Source organism: Eleginops maclovinus, chromosome 5 (assembly GCF_036324505.1).
Source record: "Eleginops maclovinus isolate JMC-PN-2008 ecotype Puerto Natales chromosome 5, JC_Emac_rtc_rv5, whole genome shotgun sequence".
Lineage (NCBI taxonomy): Eukaryota > Metazoa > Chordata > Actinopteri > Perciformes > Eleginopidae > Eleginops > Eleginops maclovinus.
The window spans coordinates 22,868,980-22,895,457 of NC_086353.1; the positions used below are offsets into that span (position 1 = coordinate 22,868,980).

General features: G+C 43.8%; 1 protein-coding gene across 1 annotated transcript in view; it reads right to left on the minus strand.

The window, feature by feature from the left end:
* Positions 1-2,124: 2,124 nt before the first annotated feature.
* The window catches only part of LOC134864999 (B-cell lymphoma/leukemia 11A-like), a 37,444-nt gene continuing 13,090 nt past the window's right edge, over positions 2,125-26,478 (minus strand). Inside the window, exon 3 of the mRNA XM_063884378.1 lies at positions 2,125-7,496. Coding sequence (XP_063740448.1) covers positions 5,518-7,496 — 1,979 coding nt within the window. The 3' untranslated portion in view covers positions 2,125-5,517. The remainder of the gene's footprint in view (positions 7,497-26,478) is intronic.

The window sequence follows — 26,478 nt, forward strand, 5'->3', positions numbered from 1 at the left end:
TGCATGGGTTGTTTGGTGGCGGGATTTGTGGGCCAGAGCATTGTTGCTCACTTGACATTGAACTTGGGAGATCGTAGACAAAGGGGAGGGGGTACCCACCCTGAACATTATAAATGTGTGTATTCACAAGAACACACACAGGCTAACAATTCTCCACTCCCAACACCCACCTAACCACCCCCCACCCCCCCACTTCCTTGCGACTCTGCTTTATCTTAACTGTCAACACCTGGCCCAAGCAGGAACCTCTCTCTATCTGTGAACTTTAATCTGGCCCTGCTAGGCAAACAGCACCGGGCTCGGACAAGGAGAGCGATTAGTCTGTCACGTTGCCCTCCAGTGCTTCAGCGGGGAGAGGAAGAAACAGGGAAGGGAGAGGTAGGAAGATAAAAAAAGAGAGATTGGGACATAGGAGGATATATAAAGTTAGATACAGCATAATGAAAAAAACATGAAGGCGAAAAACAGAGGGGTGTGTTAAAGGGAAAATAGGAAATGGGAGGAGGGGGGGGGGGGGTTACAAAAGGAGATGGGAGGGTTGCTGGAGATATAAAGCAGACGCCTCGCTGACCTGACAAGGCCACAGACGGGAGATATGGATGTGAACTTCCAACCTCTATGATGGGTGATATAAGCTGAGCCATGCAAACACACCTGGGTACAAAACATTCAAACACAAATGCTTAAAAACATACTCACAGGGACAGTTTGGGGTTGTACAAAGTTATTATCTATAGTGTACAGTAGATAGGGGTGACCAGGTACCACATGGAAGCAATGTACTGCTGTGGAAGAGGTCAGCATTTTTAAAATTTATTTAAGCAAGCTAAAAAAAGGTTTAGATTAGGTGTATGATATTTTGGAATATTTCCATGGCACGTCCAGAACTGTAGCTGTTTACTGGCACCAAAGCCACCAGACACATTTGAATTTTACCTCACAGAACACGTGAGCTACATTTTGCTTAATCAGCAACTTAGTTTGTTTGTCCCGAATTAAGTATCCAAAGTTGTGTTAAAAAATACTGCTTTTTTACAATTCAGTTTGGCTAACCCTTAACCCTAACCCTAGCATTGGCATGAGCATAGTTTAATATAAGGGCCTCATATCACCGTTACAAAGTGGTAGCTGCCGGAAAGATAAAGCGCTGAACTTATTCTTAAACTCCGGAAAGAAATCTTAAATCTCAATCTCTACATGTATGGCAGCCATTCAGTATCTGTTGAATTCCAACACAGAGAAATGTTGTCAGCAGTTTATAGAATACAATAAAACTATTTAAAATCATTTAACTGAAAGACATAGCTATAAATAATAACACTAGAGAAACTGATAATGCTCCAGTGGTCTCTTAATTTTTTTTTACAGGGCTGTAGAATACATTTAAGCTAGCATTGTTTTTTTATGTGGCGAATATACACGGCCCGGTCAAAAAAAAGGTCACAAGCCTGTGGGGGCAGTGCTATGATCTGGGGTTGCTGCAGTTGGTCTGGTCTAGGTTCAGCAATGTGCCCAAAGAATGAGGTCAGCTGACTACCTGAATATACTGAAGGACCAGGTTATTCCATCAATGGAGTTTGTCTTCCCTGATGGCACGGGCATGTTCCAAGATGACAATGCCAGGATCCATCGGGCTCAAATTGTGAAAGAGTGGTTCAGGGAGCATGAGACATCATTTTCACACATGGATTGGCCCCCACAGAGTCCAGACCTGAACCCCATTGAGAATCTTTGGGATGTGCTGGACAAGACTTTGCGCAGTGGTCCGAATCTCCCGTCATCAACACAAGATCTTGGCGAAAAATAAATGCAAGACAGAAATAAATGTTGTGACATTGCAGAAGCTTGTGGAAACGATGCCACAGAGAAAGCTGCCGTAATCAAAGGTAAAGAAGGTCCAACGAATATTAGAGTGTGTGACCTTTTGTTTGGCCGGGCAGTGTGTGTTTTGCTGCTGCTCTTGCTACTGTGGGTGTCAAACTGACTATTTATAAGTTCTCTAAATAACCGACTTTAAAATAACGAACTTAATTAAATAGTTGGTGTGTTTGTACATTCGGTATAGTGTTTGTTCAGTAAGACAATGAGTATGCAGACAACAACAAAAGAATCAGAAGCACCAAATTCAGATATGTATGTAATACTTTTTATTTTTTTCAAGACAAAATGGCTGAGTGAAGAGAATAATGCAGACAATAGCCTTAAAATAGAGTGGCATCTCCGTAACTGAAAAAAATAACTAAATCTGCAAGTCGAGCAAGAACTCATGAATGTTGGTCAATGACCTTTGGTCATCAGACAGAAATTAAACCATCATAATTCCATCAGGAGGGAGAAAAAGGAACTGATTTGTTTTGCAGTGACTCTGTTCTGAACAGAGCAACGTGTGGTATAGTCATAATAAATAATGTCGACCAATGTCAAAGGTCAACTTCAAGTTCAGTTCAGAGCAAATAGCTTGTGAGTAAATACAGAACACAGGATGAAATCAGGCTGAAAACACAAATGTACCTCAATACCATCAGCAATGATAACATGTACCAAACTTTTTTTTCTTTCTATGATTTATTTAGAATATGCCTTGCATATGAGATGTACCATATTTAAATTATAAAGCACCATGGTTCTTTTGGCAATGAAAAACAATTTCAAAATGACAAAAAGAACTGTAGCAAAAAAACAAAAATGCTTTATAGATTGATGTTGGATTGATTGCATATGACAAAAGGTCTTTTTCAAAAAACGGCTGGAATGTTATCAGGTGGTACATGTTTAAAGGACAGTAAAAAGTTGGCTACCAAGAAAACCCAACAATAGCTTGAATTACTGCATATAAAATGGCAGGAGAGAAAAATATATAAAACAAACTAAAAAGATATGTACAACCACCTGTTTTTACCTCATTGTGGTCACTCCAGCGGGACTGCCTGAAAAGGCCATTACATGACCTCTCACCCTTGGGGAACTCCACAACATTTTATTTTTCAAAAACATACTTATTTTCAAGCAAACAAATTATTCACACTATATTATCCTGCCAAATTAAGAAAATATACGGTGGCAGCTTGTTGGGATTTTTTTCACTACAGAAAAAAAAGGGTACATTGAAACCTTTAAAGAGTACAGGCAAAACAGTTAAAAATACAGGCTCCAACATAAATACTATAAGTGCCTACGCTAAGTGAACATTAATTTCAAATACCATTCTAAATACAGGAAAAAAGTAGACCATAAATGTGTTTTGAACATAGGAACTTACATGAGTGTGCATTTTCCTATGTGTTTTAAGTTCTCTCTATATATTTATATATCATAAATCTCTCCCCAATGCAAATTTTTGTTCAACCTGAAGTGTATAGTAAAGGCAAAAAAGATGAGAGACATTACAATTCATTACATAGTGATCAAGTCTCGGATGTCACCGAGACAGAAAAGAGAAACAACAACCAAAAAAATAAAATTAAACAAAATTTAAATAAGGTTTCTCCCCTAAAGATATTGAAGTGTTATTTAAAAAAACTCAACAACACAATTTACTTATCTTTTAAAATCAAATTTGTAGAATTTTTATCTTTCTGTACTGAGCAGTATCATATTAATGGTATGAAGCAGGATATTTCTATGGCGGTTCCTGCATTGATACCCCTCGAGAGCCAAACTGATGTTCAGTTCTGGGGAGGAGACATGGCTGGCAACAGTTTCTAGTTCAACTCTTTTTTTGTCTTTTTTCTATTTTTAATGCAAAGCAATGACACCACACTAATCTGTTAGCATAAGAGCAAGTTTTCCCTTGAGCGTCCAACTGTAAACTGGGAAAATTGAACAGTGCACGTAGGTAGTCCCAGATCTGAAATCTGGTCCTCGTTTTATACTCAACCGACTGTACCCCCGATTAGAGAGACAGATACAGAATCCAAGGCAGAGTGACAAGTGCTATATCATGAACAATGAAAAGTGATGGAAATAAAACAAATACTACCACAATGACGTTTAGATAATTTTAACTGAAAAGAACACAAAACGTGGAAATTTGACTCTTAAAAATGTGTGTGGAAGGGATAGTTTGTTGTTTTGTCTTTTACTAAATTCTGATTTTTGACTTTAGATTGAACTTCCATTTAAGATCGTTTCCAAATAAAATTTTAAAAAACGTTTCAAAGATCTAACGCAGTAAAGAGGATAAGCGCTATAAGGACATACACATTTGAATTGTAGAGACAACTGGTCAAACCACTCACCCATCCCACTACCCTTACCCTATGACACCCACCCAAACCCGAACCCCAAATCTGTCTGGCTTCGTACAACTAAAACCCACTTTGTGGTCTCCACAGTGGCTGCTGGCTACACTGCTGCCTGGCTGACACCGAAGAAACATAAGTCTGTGCTACTTACAAAAGAAAACCCTGCAAACTTTTAATTTTCAAAGAAAATAAACACTCTGGAAAATTAAGAGCTTTACGTTGGTTAAAACAACTCGTCAGACTACCCTCTCAGTATGGTACACCTGTACCGGAAAACATAAAACACCTAAACCAAAACTCTACACACCTACTCCTTTTTAGCATGTAACATGCCAGTAAACAGAATCATAATCTGGAGAATAACAATATACATGAGTCAGGCAGATAAATGATTTACCAGAGGTACACAAAATGTTTTTTTGTTTTTTTTAACGTTTTTTGTTTCAGCTGGTTCCTTATGCTCTGCAAAGTCACAAGATGACAGGGTTGTGCAGGTGCTTGATGCAAGGACCTGCTTATTCCACATGTGCACAAAAATGTCCTGTAATCTTCTATAGCTGAAACTCCGAGCTTATAGCAAAAAGGAGGATTAACTAATGCAGGTAAAATATCCAAGGCACTCTTTGTTTCACACCATATTGTTAATTTCATTGCTGTTTTTCAAAGAAGTATTTAACGGCGCTCATGCCTAGCATTTGATAGGCAGCCCAAATTTCATATATATTTATATATATCTCTTATCTCAATCTTGCATGGAAAATCTTTCAGAAAGATCCGTTTTAAGTGTGACCCTGCTTGTCGTGATGTTTTGATAATATGACACTGTCCACTATGTAAGAACACAAAACTGTACATGATATGTAAAACAGTATGTACTGTACGCAGCATGGGTTCTCATAACTAACTTTTTTTTTACCTTGAATAAATCAAAAATATCAACCGCAAAACATGTACAACCAAACCCACCAGCCGAGGACAATTTTCTCTCTAAGTAGCCAAAACACACAGAGCATGCTGTCCAGTTACAAAAAATACAAAACGTGTAAATTATTGCACAATAGAAAGGCTCAAAAAGTTTTGCGTTTGATGCAATAGTATTGCCCCAAATGATGGATCATGCATTCAGCGTTTTCCAGTCGGGGTAAAAACAGGGCTGTACCGTGTACTGCTGTCTAACCCTGATGTCCTTTCCCCTCACTTATTGGCCAGTTAGCCAGGGTCGCTTTTTTAGCCAGGGGAGCTGAGAGAAAGCTGCCAGCATGCTGCCCTTTGCCTACTCAGTCTTAATGTCATTAGACAGAGGGCGGTCGCTGTGCCACTTCTTCATGTGTTTCTCCAGAGTGCTGTATACACTGAAAGGCATGTGGCAGATTTCACATTTGTACACATCCTTGCCCATCTGTCCATGGGTCTTCATGTGGCGGGTGAGCTTAGAGCTCTGGGCGCACGCATAGCTGCAAAGATCACACTTGTATGGCCGCTCTCCAGTGTGACTGCGTCGATGCACTGTCAAATTGCTGCAGTTCTTGAACACCTTGCCGCAGTACTCGCAGGTGTCACTGCGGCGGCTGTCCTTAGAGCTCGGCCTGCAATTCCCACTACCGCCGTGGGGAGTGCTGGCCCCGCTGCCAGTGCCGCTGCGTACCGAAACAGACCGCTCACCATCCAGCTCACCCGGCGGAGTGGAGAAGCGCAAGCTGCCGTTTTCTGACGAGTGCTCTGATGAAGAGGCGAATGGCGATTGTCTGGAGTCCCCGCCAGTGAAGTTGATGAATGGGTCCTTGAGTTGTCGTGAGGCAGCATAGCCAGCAAGCCACTGCGAGTAGACGTTCTCCGTGTTTGGGATAGTCGGCGTTGGTGGGTCAATGTCCTTTTCCACCTTGATACGCTTGGACAGGGGACTGAGGGAACCTGGACTGACCCTACCACTCAGCAATTTTCTGGACAGGCTCTCAGAGGATAGAGGGCCAAGACCATTGATGGTGGTGGTTCCAACATCTGCCTCCAGGGCCGAGTCCTCATCAGCGGGCTCCCGGGACAAGCTCCGGTGGTGTGGGTGCAGCGCGTCACTGTTCTGGTGGTGGCGGGCCCCTTCTAGCCGCAGACTGAAACGATAGTCATTCCTTCCGTCTTCTTTTTCGACTCCAGGCTTAATCTCCATTTCCTCCTCTTCCCCTTCCTCCTCTTCTTCTTCCTCCTCTTCCTCCTCTTCTTCCTCCTCCTCTTCTTCCTCCTCTTCCTCCTCCTCTTCCTCCTCTTCTTCACCATTTTCAGTCATGAGGCCATTGCTCTCACTCTTGAACTTGGCCACAACTGACTTGAGAGCATCGGTGGCGCTTCCGATCAGATCGCTGGTGCCAGGTTCTGGGGAGCTCGCGGTCGAGAGGCCGTCTTCTGATTTAGCATTGAGTGCCGAAGACTTGCTCTGACAGTGCGTCTTCATGTGTCGTTTCAGTTTGCTGGCCTGGGTGCAGGCGTGGTTACAGAGGTGACACTTGAATGGCTTTTCCCCCGTGTGGCTTCGTCGGTGGACTATAAGGTTGCTCTGGAACTTGAAGGTCTTCCCGCAGAACTCACAAGATTTGGCCTTGAGAGGTGTGCCTGGTTGGGCTGCATTGGATACGGGATTGGGGGTTGAGCGTGAGCCAGAAGGGGACTGAGAGGTTGAAAGGGGAGGCGTTGCTGAAAATGGAGGTTTTGAACCTGGCTGGAATGGCTGCCGAAGCCGTTGCATAGGGCTGGGCCTGTTAGGGGAAAGAGGCGGAGAAGCCCCGTTGGCGTTCCCAGCAAGCTCACGTAGACGTCTAGAGAAGTCCATCGGGGGGGTTTCTTGTGGCACTGAGTTGAGCCTCATCACCCTGTCAAAGGCGCTAGGGTGGTGGGTTGCCAGCGCCAGGTCATCAGGGCTGAGGTGGTGGCGTGGCGGAGGACTGAAGAGTGGAGGGGTTCTGGGGTAACGGCCCTCGCGAGGTGTGGACGCCATTTCCCGGCCAGAGCCAGAGCCCGGCATCCTCAGGAGGCTGTAGGGACTGCCTTCTGCCAAGTGGACGGCATGGTGGGGAGGCTGGGAGGAGGCGCAGTCACCCCCCATCCCAGGAGCTGCAGCCACACGGGGAGTGAGGGGGCTGCCAGGTTCGCTCTCAAGATAGATGCGGAAGCCGTGGGTGTTCTGGGCATGCTGGAGCAGGAACCAGGCACTGTTGAAGGGCTGCTTACAGCTGGTGCAGGTGTAGCTGCTGGGCTCATCTTTATCTGTTAGGAAAAGGAACACAGAGAGAAAACATTTAATTGAGCTGTTAAAATATAAAAATGATTATATTACAACATTCAAAAAGATTCATAATACACACTTTTTAAAAGGTGAGGTTTATATATCAAACTAAATGTTAAATATGATCATCAAAAAAGAGGGTGACGGAAAATGTAAATTCAAATAATTTTGTTTACCTAGAGAAATAAATCTCCCTTTATACATTTGTGATTATTAAGCATGTCTGAATCTTAACACACAACTTAATGCATGTTAAAAAGACAACAATATCTGAATCCCTCAGCTAACACATAAGTGATGGATTAAATATGCATTTTATTTGTACCAGCATTTACTTCAATTGAATGAATAAAACAATAATGAGGGATATCTCAGGCAGCAAATACACAATTTACACAGTTGAAAAGGCATAGGAATAATTTCAAACAATAATTGACTTTCAATAGCACTTGCACACTGACCGGAGATTTGCCTGACAATGCACGCCTAATCTCGTTAAACACACTCATCTCCCCACCAATGCCATGTTTACAGAATTAGCAAGGCTAAAGTGGGACATGTATCTGATGCCGCATATTAATGCTGAATACAAATAAGAGGTCACATGTTAATAAATTGTACCAACGTTTATCACAAAAAACACATTCACAGCGAGATGAAGCAAAGGGGGAAATTGTGTATGATTGTTTGTGTGTGGGTGCGGAGGCTCCTGTGAAAATGCATTTCATGCATTACTTTTCTATTTCTGATATTTCATGCTTTATGGATTTATTTAAATCCTCTCAGGTGAATAGAAAAGGAGAAGAAGGGGAAAGCAGAAGTGAGAGATATGCAAAATAAGAAGCATCCGCCACTTGCAAATGTGCTCCCTCTTTCATCTTTTGGCTTTCTTATCCTTTTTCTCTTTTTTCAATTCTTACTCGAGGGCATTTTTCTGAAGTCATTTGCAGACACTGAACCCCAAACCATGGCCGTACTGTGCTCTAGATAGAGAACAAGGCAGAGGAGAAAATATGCTACGTGTGTGTGTTGTATGATTGTGACTATGACAATCCCTAAGATGGTGGATGGACAGTCTTGCATGTTTTAAGCCTGCTGTGGCTGAGAGACAAAGGGGTGAAGGGGTGGAAAGAGAAGACAGCCGCAGAGAGAATAAAGGGTAGTTGTGGATGGAACAGATTGCTGTGTTTTGTGGTTCTCCTTTCTATCTCATGTGTCCACGGCCACCGTGGCCCCCTCCGAACAATCTCACTTAAAGACCAGAACACGGCATAAATGTGCACCCAATCAAACCACGCAAACCTTTTTCTCTTGACTGAAAAGAGTTGGAAGGGGGGTATACTGGTAAATTATGGATCATTACAATCTGCAAAAATTACAGTTAATTGCTGCCACCTGCAAGGGGCTTTGACCCACTATGGAATTTTTCCATCATAAAAAAGCCATTTGCCCGTACACGCTTTTGCTCCCTCTCTCATAAGCACAAATAAAATGTGCCCATTACATTGGCTTTGACTATATGTATGTTTCCTGATTATGTGTGTGTTTTTATGGCTTTAAATAGAAAGCCCCATATCACTCGTAAAACGGCTGCAATAACCTGGCCTCGCCTGTTCACTTTGCTTTGATTTGCTGCCTATACACACTTCCTCAACCCTGTATTAATGTGTGAGCAGAGAGAGCATATGCATGAGGGGGAAAATAAATGAATTTTTGTGTTATTGTGAAGGACAGGCAGGGTAGATGGTTTTGGGGGAGGGGGGATAGCTAGAATGTCGTCTTCTCCTCCGAGACACAGCCACGTCCGTCAGAGGAAATAAAGCACTGAGGGAACATGGAAGTGAAGGAAGGTAAAAAGGAAGGTAGCAAAGTAGGGAGGGAAGTGTGGCGTGAAGGGGACATTCCTAATGACAACCCGCCGCATTTCTGAAGGGCACCGAACATCACTTCAAAGCCAGTCGTCAATTCATTTTCTTATGTATCAAACACAGCATGTTTCGTGCTCTGTACTCACAAACCCATCTATGGACATTTGACAAACGGCGCTCATGCCACAAGCATCGACAATAATTGTTATTCCCATCCAAGCAGTGGACACAATGATGGGCATCAACCGACCGAACCAAAGCTTGCCCAGATTCACAACAATGGCAGAGAGGATATCTAAATAAGCCCACAGCTGTCCTTGATAGCTGTCCTCAAAGCAATCGAAGGACAGTTATTCAAAAGGAGAAAAGACATTCCGACAGGGCCTTTGACGGCCTTGAAGGGTTTTCTTTTTTTGCTCGTAAGAAGAACAGAGAACTGTGCGAGGGAGGAAGGATGATCTTATAAACGAGTCTGTCCTCTAATGGAATAAAAGGAGAGCTCCCTCTCACTCTCTCCGTCTGTTTCTCTCCTTCCATTAACTCTAAGTCTGTGGAGAGTTAGGGCTGGAGAGCAGGAGAGCTGGGGCTAATGCTGGATCTCCAGGTCCCTTTGAAATAGGATCAGCAGAGAGAAGAAACCACACTGACAACCCCTTAGCTGCCATTTCATGGCAGGGGCTGAAAAAGGGGACTTTGGGGGAGAGAAGGCAGAAAGCATACAGGAGAAATGAGAGAGGCCAGGAGGATCAAGAGCAGAAAAAGTGGAAGAACGATAATCGTGAAAAAGAGAAATATAAAGAACTTAAAGAGGTAGAGCACAGAGGAGAGACGTAGAACAGCCAAAGGAAAAGAAAGGGGGTTTAACAACTCCTACAAAGCCATTTCAGCACATTGCAACACAAAGCAGTCAGTGGCTATTATGGTGTCTACGGACAGTGTGCCCTGCCCTTAGGAGGAGAATATGATCCAGGGCTCACGCAAAAAGAACAAGGCTGCTTACGCAAGGGCAGGGGGGAAAGTTATTGTGCCCTAAACATCAGACATGGTCGCTCATAGCTGCTGACAAAATATTCACACCACCGTCCCAGACAGCAGTGTTGACCAGACAAAGCAATGCACACATGCAATCCAGGAGGCGCAGGCATCATGTACACTTTGCTTATGCAGATTGCTCTATTGTTAGTGACCCCCCCCCCCGCCAGAACCAGCCTCACACGCATTCTCTCAATCACCACACACACGCACACACCCCCTTCCCCCCTTGTACCCTCAGCCTAAACACAAACAAACTAAATAACAGACGCCTAGACAATCATGACCTTGACCCCGCGTTGGCAGGTTAACAATGCGTTAAGGGATGGTCATCAACTGTCTCCTCCTAATTTAATCTTTCAATCAAACTTTAGTTGGATGATTGGTTAGATATTTAGGCTGTTGGCGATTGGCAGACATCACCGGTTATTTTGTCATTGTTCAAGGTAGTTTAATGGTCTCCTTATGAAGAACAAGTAGGATGGTAAACAGTGTGTATTCATAGCCCATTCTTACATCTTACTTGGTGAAACAGGGTGTTATTTAGATAAAAACAACATTTGCGATGTTACTGAACAATGCATTATTGAGTTTTGGTTGTTAGACAGACAGTTGCCGGTTTGAAGATTTGAACATATTGACAACACTAAATCAATCCAACCAAGCATATATCTCAAACTTTTCAGAAATACATCCAAAAAGCTAGCAAACTATTCCTTGACCCCCCTTCTTCTTTTTTTTGTCCTTGACCATGCCCAGAGCCGTCCCGCCCAGTGTGACCACGCAGCTCTCACTGATATTGGTCATTTAGCTAATGGAGGAACGAGCTAACAGGATTAGCTCAAAGGCCCTTCCAAAAGGAGAAGGAGGAAAGGGGAAGGCGCAGAGACGGAGACATGGGGGACACAGCATGTCAACCGCCATTTCCCAAAGCTATCAGTCGCCTGGGCCTCTGGAGCACTTACACACACCTGAAAAGTGATTATGCTAATAGCGGGTCTTTGCCAATATTCATAAGTGTTTATAGGTGTTGGAGTGAGTGCCTTGGGAAGACAGAGGATTGTCAATACAGTACCTCTTAAGAGTGCCTGAGCCGTAACTGGCGTTAATGTGATTACTACTCTGTTTATGTCATTAGGGTATTCACAGTCAGGGATTGGACAGGGGTGAAGGGGGGAGCAGGAAAAGACAGGTTGAGGAAGAAGGTGGGGAATTAGTGGATGCTCCAAGAAGGCCCCAATTAGGGCTGCTCTTAATTCAGTCATGACTTTCACCTGACTTAAAGGTCTGAATGAAAATAATTGTTACGCTAAAATCATTTCAGGGTTAGAGCAGCTTTATTTCAATGCAACTGGTGGACGTTTTATCAATCTGTGCATATGTTTTTGTCCAATATATCTTTGTGGAAATACCTGATAAAGCAGCTGGCTGGCCTTGACCTTCCTCCTTACTCCTCTACCTCTCTATGTGTTTGTCTATGTTTCCCTCCCACAACACACACACACACACAAACACACACACACACACACACACACACACACACACACACACACACACACACACACACACACACACACACACACACACACACACACACACACACACACACACACACACACACACACACACACACACACACACACACACACACACACACACACACACACACACCACGGCTCACACATTTGCTTCTTTGTCCCCGGCCAGACTGGTTGTGGTTCACTCAGCCACTGGCCACAGACAAAAGGCTTGTTTGACCAACACTTGTTCCTGAGACAAAGCCGGATGCAGGAAATACGGTTTACTAAACAGAAAGCCAGCCAGGGAATAGAACAGGCCTAAATCCCCAGCCTTTTTACAAGTCTTATGTGGACTGGGAGCCTGGCTACAACATGGCTGGTGTTTGGAGTCACACGTTACACTATTGCTGAGAAGCTGACCACTAACTACTACCCACATGGATGGAGAAAAGGCAGTAAAAAATATATAAGAATGGAGAGCTTAGAGAGCAAAAGGCGGGGAAAGACAGAGGTAGCCGGGACAAGAAAAGTCTAGCTGGCATGAACAAGCGAGGAGAGGGGGTGTAGATCTCCAGATAAAGATGCATGGTGGTCTTTCAGGGCTTGTGCCCAGTATAAAGTAATCTGCTGGCTGTGGCTTTGTCTCCAATCAGACTTTCACACTTCTTACCTTTCCTTTCCCCTTCTCCTTCTCCTGAAAGTTGATAAGAGCAACAGTGGAACTGAGGCATCACTATGAGCCACTGAAGGAACTAGTGTGGACAGATGGCGTCCACACAGGGGCCGATGAATGCATGCACCATACACAAAAGACAAATGTGTGTGTACGTGAGCTGGGAAAGTGTTGCATGTGTGAACTCTTAATGGGTATGCAGGCGCATTGTTTGCACGTACGACCACATGACTGTGTCCATGTCCGGATGCACTCATGTGTGTGTGGACATTAGTATGTAACACACTTGCTACAATCATTTCAAAATTAGCATCGCTCTGTGCTGTCTGTTTCCCTCAGTAACCCTACTCCCTTTCATCTTTTCTCGGTTGAACTGCGTTTGAACTGACCATCCACCCACCCATCTATCCGTCCATTCCACGTCTTGCTTTCCCTCCATCTATCTATTCGTTCCGACTAAGCCCAGCTGGGTGGCTTCGTGCTTGGGTGCGGCTCGGTCCGGCAGACCTTATAATAGCCCGGGCCGGCCGCGTCTCTGATGCAGATCATTATTTGCTCTCTGCTTACCAGCGACGGTGGGAGGCCGCACGCTGACGTTTCTCATCCTAGCTCTAATGGTACAGTGAAAAGACCTCTGGGCTTCTAAGCTTAACCAGTCTAATTAAATGGACCATCACTTATGTAAGCATCCGCGGAGATTATTTATTGAGTTGGGATCCGCTTCGCAGGATCAAACCGCCGTCAACAAAAAGTCAGCGCTCAACGGAGTTGGTATTAAATAAAGGAGTGAAATCAAAGAAACTGCAAACTGCCAAGTGTCAGTTTAAACACACATATCCAGGTACATAAGAAGACTTAATCAAGCAGGTGTATTTTTGGACTCGGGCAATATCCCAGATGGGCGAGGAGTCTCTGAGCACTTCAGAGGGGAAATGTGAAAAGTGTTCTGTCAAAGCAAAGATATGTCTCATAAAATGCAGCATGAGGGGAGGAGGATGGAAAAAAAATATGCTAATGGGGAGATTAAAAGAATAAAACTAGGGCTGCAAATAACAATTATTTTCATTCGCAATATATTAACAACATTTTCGATTCATTGATTAAACTGTCAATAACAGGTCAGAAAATTGTGAAAAATATCCATTCCTGTTTCTCAATGCCGAAGGTGTTGTCTTTAAATATGTTGTTTTTCTAAAACCCAGAGATATTCGGTTGAAGATGATACAAAAGGGAGGAAAGCTGAAAAATCACCATATTTGAGACCCTAAAAACACAATTATTTGCTAGTTTTCATTGAAAAATAACTTGAAACAATGATCCAGACTGTTTCTGATTCATATTTAGTTGATTGTGTGATCGTTTCAGCTCTAAATAAAACAGAATAAGAGTACAGACATTTTCTCCTCCTTTTCTTTCTAAATGTAGACTGCAGCATTCAGATCCTTCGCTGTCTTTCCCTACAAGCATCATCCCTGTTTGAAGTGTACAGACAAGAAAGCCTCCGTAAGACATGAGGCCAGCAGCCTGAGCTTCACTATCTCTGCATAGCTCAGCTTATGACAGCCTGGCGTCCCTGCAGAAAGGATGGAGGGGGACCAGGGAGGTCGACTAGCTGCACATTTCTGCATAAATCTCCAGATAGATAGCATCAGGAGAGCAGAAACAGGGGAGGGAGGCAGGCAGGCAGCGGAGGATGATAAGGCCCCCGGGGCAGGGCATTCGACACTGTCAAAACTGTTTCGTCCCCGGCTATTGGACGAGTGGAGCGCGTTATGAGCCTGCATACCATTTGCCGGGGACGTGATTCGGCTTCACCGGAGCATACAGGGCCCTGTATCTGACCTCTCCTGCTTTCCCTCTCTTCATTCTTCACAGACATGCAGGGAGCTGGACAGAACAGCACTAACACCACAAGGAGAAGGACTATGAAGATTTGAAGTGCAGACATTACAGTCACATTACTATACAGCTCTGATGATCAACAGCTTTACTGGTGAATATTCCGAGCGACTCGAGGCACTAACAGCAATCATGAGAAGCCAACATGTCAGTCGCAGTTACATTGTCACAAACAACTACAACATACTGTATGTTGAAGCGACCGGCACTGACAATTCAGATACAAATCAAAGCTGTCAGACACTTAACATTACAATCATTATAACCCACGAAGAACTCAACAATGACCCCAGAACTTGATTTTTAGCAAAGAAACAATGTAAAGGAGATAATAGAGAAAAACTAGCAAGTCTAGATATTTTAATTTCGTTTTTAAATCACTACCAGGTATACATCATAAAAGAAAAGTTTCATTCCTGTTTTCCTATCTAGAGTCTTTCTATTTAGCCTTTACTAAAACCAGACATCTTTTAAAAGGATTACTGCCAAAACCAAAACTCACACTGTTCTGGGAAAATGTTGTATTTTTCAAAATAAAACCCTATTTCACCAAGGATTACTGTTTCATTTGGTAATTTAAGGCAATACAATGTTCTGTTGTTTGGTCCACCTGCCGTGTGTTTAGCCCCATATATAGTGGAGTTACAAAATCGGAAATTACTAGCCAGGTGGTAAAACTCTAGCATAATACATCTACATTGCTATTCATGCATATAATGAGTTCTAAGATAGGGATGGAACAATATGTAGAGGAAAATCTAAATTAAGGGGTTAATACACAGCCATGAATTAAATATAAAGAGGGTTCAACAAAAAGAGAGTGAAGAAAAGCTAAGGAGGGGGCAGTGAGGGTTAGAGGCTTTGGCTGATCTACAGGCACAGACCTGCAGCCAGAGTATCTCTAAATTCAAGGAAGTTTGCACACACACACACACACACACACACACACACACACACACACACACACACACACACACACACACACACACACACACACACACACACACACACACACACACACACACACACACACACACACACACACACACACTGGGTAAACACTTCAGCCCGTCTGGAGGATAGAGTCATTCCCTCCTGCCCTCCGTCCCTCATGCTGCCTTGTGACTCCTCCTTCCATTGATGCTATTTCCTTAACACGCTCTGATGACAGCACTGAGAGAGGTTAAAGTGGCTCTGTCTTCTCACAATCACACACACATACACACTTACCCCAACACACATGAGCACAGTTTCTCCCTCACCTTTCCTTTCACCTCTGAAATACTCTCAGGCAAATAGTTTCTCTAAATCTTTTTTTTCTGAAGCTGAAAGGCACACTACCTTAACACCTGTGCAACGATACACTTCTCATCTCATCCGCCCACTCATTTACTGCTGGGCAGATCTCAAAATCTATCAGGCCAGTGTGTACAAGTCTTTTTTTCCCTCCTCCTGCCTGTGCCTGAGGTGCTCCGTCACTGTAAATAATATTTCCAGAGAAAGTGAGACACATAGAAAGGAAAAAGGACAGGGGGCAAAACAGGGAAATATACTCATCATTATCTTAATCTCTGTGGGACAGAGCTAAAGGTGGAGAGGATTGATGGTCTGTGTGTGAGGGTTTGCACCTGGATCGCCAGTGAAATACCCCACTTTTATGACCTGGTGCTCAAGCGGAAGTGCTGTTAGAAAACACAAAGTTACTACTTATGTTGACCTCAGTTGTTTGTTCCTGTACTTGTTCCCAGAAGCCCTGGAAGCTCTAAAGCATGGGTCATCATTTAGACACTGGTGAACAAGGGTTGTTTTAAACATGCAGTTATTTTTCACCCTGCCCTACCACCTCAGGGTGAGAAGACCAGGGCATGTGAGCTTGGGCCAACCATAGCAGTTCGTTATGCATACGAGCCTCAAGGCATTGTGGAGGGACATGGCACTTTAAAAACAAGAGGGCCAGTGTGTTGGAGTGTCCCGTGGCCCGGAGCTGTGGAGGCTGAGGGTTTAACACGCGTCCCATCTGCTGTGTGTGACTGTGCACACGGTGGTCGAGTGGTTAAGGAAGCATCAATAGCTGGACTCTTTAGATCGAAGGGTATCTCAGGGTCAGATGTAGCTCGCAAATCCAATTTCCTTAGAACCAGACAAGTGAAAGTCAAGAGAGATACTCTGTGCATGTGGTGACCGCAGGACTGAAGTCTGGACTAGGATAAAAAATAACTGTATCACAAGTTCAGCATGTTCATTGGTACAGTATCACAAGTTAAATTCATTGCAATGTCATAACGACTAAGGTCTAAGACACAGAGTTTCCTCATCCTGAACAAGGACACAGCCACAAACACTAACTCCCAACCAACCATCCATTCATGGTACCCTACAATTCCTCTTCCATAACTAATTCAACTAGGAGAAAACAGTGCTGGGCCGCTTTCAACCCAGACGCTTTCCAAATCCTGATTAAAATTGCAAAATGGCCTCCTGTTTGCCCTAATTCCAGACATTCTGATGGAAGCAGGAAGAGACGTGGCACAGTGAGGAAGTGGTCAGATATAAAACTTACAAATGTTTCCTTCAGTGCTCAAGGAGTTGACACTAAAACTGTTAGAAGTGCTCTAGAGGATTGATACCAACCTGGGCCACACCTTTTATGACATCTTGTTTTGGACGAATGCCCAGACCAAATGGTTGCCAAATCTGATGGGTCAATGTTGGATTGTACATGACAGGGCACAATATTGTTTCCCGATGACACAAGACAGTACCGTACCAGCCGGGGAATTGAGTTTAGGGTTGGAACAGGGTGGATGCAGCCAGTTAATACCTACATGTAACGTTTACTATCAATAACAGTTTGCAAGATGGATGGGCCATATGCTTGGCAATGGCAGGCCACGCTCCACACAATTCTTCATCTCAGAGGCTCCCCCGTACCAGATTCCTGCCTACTAATTGAAGACATGTGGTCTGATCAGACGCCATAGCAACGCAAGAGTGGAAGTAAAATGGTGGACAGTAGGACCCAGAAAGTAACCACCCAGAGCCCTGTGTGTTTGGAAAATTCTACATTTATATCAGAGATACGTTCAGATTTGCGGCACTGTAAGAATGATTTGACAGATAATTGTGTCTCTCCAGTTACATCTTGTGCACGCCGACACTGGCCTGTTAAAAACACAGCATGTGGACCTTCCGCTTATTCTCCCTGGAGGTGCGTCAGGAACATGCATAGGTCCAAGCAGTAGTGAGTGTGATATTAATTAAGGAAGCCAACCTGTAGGTTCCTTTGTGCCCAGCTGTAGAGCATAAATCAGGCTTTTAACGAGGCTAGGGCCCTAAGATCTCAAACCGTGCTGGAATGCTACCTGCACAGCCATGCCAAAAATCTGTCTGGGTCTAGGGCTCCTATAGATCACTATGTTTATAAGGAGGGCTATAGCGACCTACCCTGGGGAGGGAAAGAGAGAGAGAGAGAGGGCGGAGCAGAGGTGCAGAAAAGGAGGGTGGCAAGGGGGGGGGGGGCAAGAGCTATTTCTATTGGGTCATCAGGTTTAAGTAAACGTATGTGTGTGTCGCTGTGTAAGAATGCATGTGTGTTGCATGTACACATCATTTGCCGCACCACAACAACTTTTTATGGGGGTTGTTTGTAAGAAGGGGAAATAATAAGACAGACGGAGCTAATAGGAGACAGGAACATGGAGACTTAAGACGGAGAAGGGAGGACGGCAGTAACAGGTAAAGCAAAGAGTCAAGGAGCCATCAGCTAAAACAATAAATTCATTTTCCCTCCCTCTAGACATACACGTCTTGGAGAAACCTTAAAATGAGCTTTTAGACTTCGGAGAGAGTTGATGAACATGATTTGTGAAGGAAGCCTGTGTGCCTTTTGGTGACAGAAGGATTTATTCACAGACAGCTGCAGGACAGAACATACATAAGTAAAGACTGACTGACTTGTTGAATGGCAGGCTGAGTCCACCTTCAAGCCATTGTTTTGGCGCAGAAAGGGTCCATGAACTTAGACATTCCTCAACAGGCAGTGGCAAGACATATTTCCAAACAGCTAAATACACAGGCATGATGCAACTTCACACACTCTCTACAGCATATCATGCAGCCACACAAAAGGGTCAGAAATCTAGCTTAAGCAATGTGTTGAACCGCACTGTAGATTATTGTCATATGCATTAAATTGCACGGCAGCATTTTCTAATGCAATGCCTACACTCTGCGAACGCTTACCAGCTCACCAACCATAAATAAACAAGTCAGCGTGGAAGTGCGGAAATTTGGATTAATGGCTGATCAGGGGATGGGTAAAACTGGTTTCTCCGGCTGCGCTCTGCAGCACCACCTGAGATTTATGGGCCAGATGTTTGTGCCATTGCTTCTCGAACAGACTATAAAACTTCATTTGCAGAAGGCAACAGTGGAGTCTAAATGTAAGGCGTCACAGACGTGCAACATTTTTGCTGCGCTGATGCAAATGTCAACTCGGAATGATTAGAAAATGTAATTAACAAACGGCTTTCATTATGCGGAATTCTTGTGCACAACCTCAGTTTCTCCCCTTTCTGCTTTCTCTCTCTCATGTCAGTTGCACAATGACAGCCCTGAGAGGAATGTAGCTCCACTCACTGCCCGCATGAACTCAGGTTCTCAAGATCCACCCTGTCATTTTGAGAGCAGCTGACAACCTGTGACTGACGCAGAGGTCACTGGGGCATTGGCCCCGGCGGACTGCTTGTGCTGCATTCCCAGAAATGAACTTTGTAGGCTTGTGCAAGGTCAAACTGTAAAGATCTTATATGCTCATTGCATACATGTTCAGCTGATATGCTGTAGGCCTACAGACGGTCCCGAGAGGAGAACATTTTGCAGGCGACCAGACGGCTATCTCATGTACCTTTGACACAGACGTATGGGTATATAAAGACATAAAAAGATATGTTTGCTCTTTAAACACATGGCCTTTATTGCTCTCGTCCGGTTTCATCACCTTTACGATGCAGAGAGGTAGCTGATGAAAAGAGGAATTAGCGGCAGTGAAAGAACAAGGATATAATCTGAAGAGGAAGGGGTGTAGTTGAAGGGTGTCAAGAATGGAATAAAAAGCTGCAGAGAGGGGAAGAAGAGAAAAACAAAAGAGTGGTGGACAGCTTTACACTGCAGCACCCCATTCTAGATTACATTAGTGGCAGCTGCTTCCTTTGTGTGGTTTTATGGCCAGGCACCAAGAAAAAGCTGCTAAAATTTCATTTAATCTGCTGCAGAAACTCAAGAGTCTGTCTGTACGCCACTCAAACAAGGGGGCCTAAAAGCACCATGCTCTCGGATAACTGAGGCAAAATAACACTAATAATATCTCTGTCCGTGGCCATACAGGCAGACATTTTGTGTAACCAAAGAGGACTTGCCTGTGCCGCCGGTGCATGGGAAACTGGCCCACTCACCCAGTCCAGGGGCAAGCCCTTAATGGTGGGTGAGGGAGCCCAGACAACGTCCCCCTTCTTCCCTCCTTCTCTCCCCTCTTTATCTCCACCTCCTGTTCATCCTTCCAAGTCATTAGCTTATGTTAATCGGTAAAACTACCAAGAGTGACCCCCAATTTCATTTAGTATGCCACTATACTTAACACCAGATGATGACGCAGCTGGTAGAATTGATTTATTAAGGTAAAACTAATTGTATCAGGGAGCCTATATTTTGTGATGATTTGTATCAGTTGCAAACAGATTTAATCAAATCCAATCTTCCTAAAAGGAATACAAATAATTATCTTAATTCATAATCAAAATAGATTTTTGGAACACTCTCACTTTTATTCTTGTTGAAATGTGCTTTGTAACAGTAATGTTTTTACCGTATGAGCTCTAGATGCCAAACGGCTTTCACCAAAAACCTAAGTCTCTACAGTGGCCCAAAGGCTAATGGGATCCGAACCATAATTACCCAAGCCACAAACAAAATGATCCAATAAAGAGTCATCCAGCATTATCCTTTAAAAACAAATGCTATATCTCAACTGCCTACTCAATATCCTGCTCATAAAGACCCAGATACCCGAAAGTAAACAAAAAAAGGCCCCCACAATGTTCTGCTTGCTGCGTTAGCTTGACGTAGGGATGAAACTTTGACAGCGGTGGTAACTGACAGAAAGCAGAGGTACAGGCAGCGGTTAGGGCCAGCTTCCTTCCTGGGCTTTTGGGTTCACAAAAAGCGACGTGTCCACGTACGTACACATACATTCAGATAAACTGTGGGGAAGAAGGGGGGAGGGGGGTTGGAAGAGAAGGGTCTGTTTTGCCACTGCTGCTGTAGCTCAAGGCTAGAAGAAGAGGAAAACGAGGAGGAGATACAAGGGGCCCCTTTCCTTCGACCTCTCAGATAATAAGATGGCATGAGTGAGGAGAGCTGAATGGGGGAGGAAGATGGAACTGAGAGGAGCCAGTTGGTCAAAGCACTAAGCAAAGATAGTAAAGATAGGGAGGCGGGGAGGGGGAGGTCACTGTCCGAACCAGATCTCCGCTCCCTCTGATCATAGATGAGGAAAGTAAGCTCAGGACTATTCTCCCACAGGAGCCGGTCTTACTCACATACTGCTCATCCTCTCGGGTTCAGCTTAAGCTTAAGAGACTGACACCAGCATGTGAGGATAATGACAATGAAGTAAGGACACCACATAAGTGGCAGCATTTGTCATATCTAGTGTAGCAAGACAGGCAAGTTCTTCACTGTCAAATTAAAACAATTCTTCAACAGTTCTGCTACTTCTTGAGCATGCTGAGTTATTTGCTTTTGGGGCTCTGTTTTTTACAGAGCATGATATTAGTGCTAAAGCTTTGGTCATACTTCTGCACGAGGATAAGAGGGATTTAATCATTTTCATGGCTAGAGTTAGATAGAAAGTTTGATACCACTCTCATTCATATATGTACGGTAACAATAGAGCCAGTGGCCAATTAGCTAGGCTTAGCAAGGGAACAGGAATTGGGGAAAACACTTGCCTGGCAACCTTACAGCGATGACAGGCAGGCAGGCTAGCTGTTTCCCCCTATTTGAGTTGTTATGCTAAGCTAAGCTAAGCTAGTTGGCTGCAGATGTCAAGTACACACATGAGAGTGGGATACTCGATCATATACTCTACTACAAAAGAATGACCAACTATATTTTGAATCTCGTTTCCTTTCTTGAGACAGCTCAGTAGAAAAGTACATTTTAATAGCAATGCAATAGAATTGATTTTAGCTTGTATTGCTCAGCAAAGGTTATAAAATGCAGCACTTTTAAATTGAGAACAATTTTAATTAACATGCTGGCTCAGAAATAAATATGCAAATAGCCTTTCACCCTTATCTATTCCGTGTAAAATAGTGTTTACAAAAGTCAACTAACAGAAAAAATAATGTACATTTCAAAGGAATATCAACACAGAAACTACAAATGAGTTCTAATGAAGACATAGCACGCAGTAGAGAGTGGGGGGGTGGGAGGCTAGATGGGCGAGGGCAAATTAACCTCTTTAATTGGAGAGTGGTAGTCCTCTTTGGACCTTGCAGTTGGATCCAGAGTGCTGACAGATGATGAGAGGGAAATGGCAGGCCTATTACAGGCAATCTGGCCCTGCGACTTGGCAGACCACAGCAGTACCAGAGCCTGGGGAGAACAGGGCATGTCCAGCATGGAAAGCACTCCCTGCCAGACCAACTCTCTGGCAGAGAAGGGCTTGCCTCAATAAAGGTATAAATAGAGAGCGATTATCTTGGCACTTTGAACTATGGGGCAAAGGGTTGTCATAAGGGAGTCTGGTTTCTTGTCTGATAACAAAAAACTACCTGGTCAAGAAAAAGGAGAAGGGCGCTGCTTTAATGAAAGAGAGGGAACCAGTCTGACAGGTATAGGAGAGGAGGTGTGGCAGTGGAGACATGCACACTGAAAAATTCACACATCGTATAGGATCACACGTCTAATGCACACACACGCTTTTTAAACTCTATACCTCTGTCTGGCATTTTCCAATGAGCCAGATGCACAACATCAGAGAGGAAAACTTCTAGCCTGTGTGTGTTTGTGTGTATGTGTCGAGATGCGAAAGCCATGTTTATGTCTGGGGATACAAGGAAAACAAACATCAAGGTCAGAGAGGTTGGAGTGTGTCCAAGCAATAGATATCCCCCCCTTCTTAACAGGGCCCATAGGCTGGATTTCATATTGGATATCAGGACCTGTACGCTCTTGGAGCCATTTCCAAACTGACGACTATTCACCTGACACCTGAAAGACACAAATGATTGTTTGCGCTGAACAAAAATGTATTGTGCTCTATACTTTAGGGCCACACCTAAGGATCATTTTCATTATTGATTAAACTGCTTTCTTGAATGAATCATTTAGCCTATAAAATGTCAGAAAATATTGTAAAAAGTCAATGTGTTTGCTGCATACCTACACCACTGGCTGCTGTGTTGGCTTATAGGGATTATAGATTCATGATGTTTTTTTGTCAGTCCAAAAACCCAAAGATATTCACTTTAACATGTTACAAAACTGAGGAAACCATAAAATCTCAATTTTCAGAGGCTGGATTTCAATTTTACTGGTAAATAAATCAAGCCCACTTCATGTCGCTTCCTCCACAATAAACAACTCATTCATTGTCTCACTGTCCAGCAGACAGTTGATGTAATCCGGACGCGTGCTCTTTAACGCTGACCCCATTAGCCTGACGTCCACGGACCACTCTGGGTCATCACCGCTAAGACAAAGAATCGACCATCTTTACCGCAGTTCTTCTCCTACCTGTCCTTTTTTTCTTGTTGTCCATCTGCCAGTCTCAATGCACACCTTCTCTTTTTATGTCTCTCCCTCTCTTTTGTCTATTTGTCTTGCATTATGTATTCTAATGCATTTTGAACAAGGCACAGACAACATAGCAGACAACACAGGGTTGCTTTTAGTCACAACATGCAAAGAGTGCTACATGGAGCCATGTAAGTCCATTAAGTCTCACACTTTTCTCTCTCTCTCTCTCTCACACACACACACACACACACACACACACACACACACACACACACACACACACACACACACGCACTATGTGTCCCACCATCAGCATCCTCTGTCTGCACTTCATGCACACAAAGTCTCGCTTGCAAATTTCTCACTCTCTCTTTGTATCTGTTGCTGTCCATAAACACACACACACAGACACACACGGACACACACACACACACTTAAACACACACACACACACACAAACACATACACACACACACCAGACACATGGCCGAAGAGAGCAGACTACCATCTGGGAGTAGTGGCCGGCTTTGTCTGGGGGGGTGAAAGCGCTAACACGACCCCCCTTTAACTCTCACACACACACACACACACACACACACACACACACACACACACACACACACACACACACACACACACACACACACACACACATACACACAACCCCTTGCAACGGCCCCCATCGCCCTCCCCATCCAACTGCTCCAAGTGTGAGAGCTCTTCTCATACAATCTGCACATATACATATGCAAATTTGCAGGGGGGCATTATAAAAACAGCCATCATCACACACACACGCACAGACGCGAGATATTTCGTTGGCTTCAGCACCAAAGTAGCCACGCAAGAGTTTGGGAAACGGAAAAACATGTTTCTGAGAAATAGAGCAAGGGCTGCAGGGCTGGAATAAAAGAGCACAGAGAAAAAAGGGGAAGATGAAAAGAAGAAGCTCCTTTATAAATAACAAATTAATGTGAGCATGTGTGAAATACATGCAAATGGGATTGCATGCATTTACACAGAGACGCACACAAACACATGCACGCACAGACACATAAACATGCATTATCCATGTTTTGCCCCGCAGCATGCATGTGATGAATTTATACATAAAAACTCGCTCAATCAAGATGACACAAGATGCATCACAACTGTCCTTTAAATCAACATCACATGTGGGTAAGGGGGCCCTCCAAGACATTAACCATGATGCACCAGACATCAGCTGATTATGTGATTTTGACAGGTTTGGACATCCATTTATTCAATAGGTTTCGAGTGGGTATTTTTTGAGGATACCAAAACTAGGCTTTTTGAGTAATACCGTAGTTATCAATATCAATACGCTGTGTTTATTGATTTATAGTGAAGTTGATTGGAAAAGTGCGATAGTTTGGTTCTCCATGATCCCTGCTTTCACTAGCCTATAACTTGAACCAATCTCCTGTGAAAATAAAGGCAAGATTTAAAGCTTAAACAAAGTGTTAAGCAATAGTGCTTTTGTTTTCCCTGATAGCTATTGGTTGCAGCCCCAGCAACCAAATCAATGTAAGTTCTTTGCCCTTACTTTCCAAAATAAAAGGCGGACAACCAAAGTAAGTGAGTTGTACGTGCTGAGCGATGCAGTGTTTTTGTGACAGCAGCACTAACATGATAGCACTTGAGTAGTCAATCCACTGTTTCTACTTAGTGATCAATGCTCCAATCTAATATAATTAACTGAGATTTATTCCCCCGTCTAGCTTAGGAGATATCGGATCAAAGAATAAGTGAAAAAGCTTTGAAATCTGAGCAAGCACTCAAGGCCATTTCTTGATATTTAACACCTTTTTTCTTTTTTTAAAGTTTATACATCAATCACACGTGTACATTCTTTAATGTAAACCATACCTCAAAGAATCAAGGTGAAATTAATGATATGATTTTTTTACTTGATGCACGATGAATCAATTTGACTAGGGCTCTTTTTTTGTGTAGTGTACATTTGTCATACTCCTTGGCCCTGAGCGAGGACAGAAATAAGAAAATGGAGACACCTGTGAGGCAGGCTGGAAAGCCAACACCTAATCCACTCCTCTTCTTACATAAACCTCATCATTGCCTGTGACAAAAGTTTCACACTTTCTAACAAATCACTTTTCTCACCTCAGCAGTTTCTGTTCCCTTGTGCTTTAGCGGTGATCACATTCTCTCCGTTTTATCTGATGTTATAACCATGTGTCCAAAACTCTAAACATCAACTCATTCACGACAGGAGACAATTTATTCAAGATGATAATGATGATACAGCCTGAGCGGGGACTCAAATTAAGACTTTCTACAGTCCTGCGGAGATGAACTCTCGGTTTCCTCGTGTTCCTCAGATGTGACAGAGCTTTCTGATCTGCCATCTCGAGGCGGGGTTTGTGCGGGAGCTGAAAGCATTTGAAGTGGAATGGGCGAACAGCCTGCTCTCAAAACTCAAGGGACACATCCCAGTCGTAATTAGGAGAGGATCCGCGTCCATATTTTATGGCGTACACAGAAACAAACACATTCACAGACACGATCTCCATTACTGCCACATGTGTACATATATGATCCACGGGCATATCCTACGCATGTAACGCTGAGACGAATAGAAGATTTATCGCCCACACGACACAACGGCCCATTATGAACATCTTCTATATCGAATTCTCCACCCTAGTTTTCAGCACTCTCATGTTTGCTGTAGTGTTTTCTGTACACAATAGCAGCGACGGCCTTAAGCTCATGTTGCCCCATCAAGAGGAGCGCACCAACAACAACCAAACACTCTCCCCTCCTCTTCCCACCCTGTTTACGAGCGGATCCGTTCGTCTCTCACTTTGTTCCCACGCTCCCTCGCTTCTTTTTTTCTCTCCTCTGCATTGTCCTGTGCCCTCAGGTTAGAGGTTCTCTCTGTTTCCTCCTCTAAAGCCTGGAAAACGGAGGAGGAGGACGAGAGGAGGCGAGCTAAAGAGAGTGAGAGAAAGAGGAAGAGGAGGGCCCGGTGACAAGGCCTGTCCGTCTGCCTCTTCGGCCTGGCTGGCTAACCGGTCTTAACCGGTTCTGACATAGGTGAACCAGAGACGTGTCCTCTTTCGTCTCCGGACAAAAAAGAAACCGTGGTGGCATTCCATCCCCAGTCAGCAGGTACCAGGGAAGT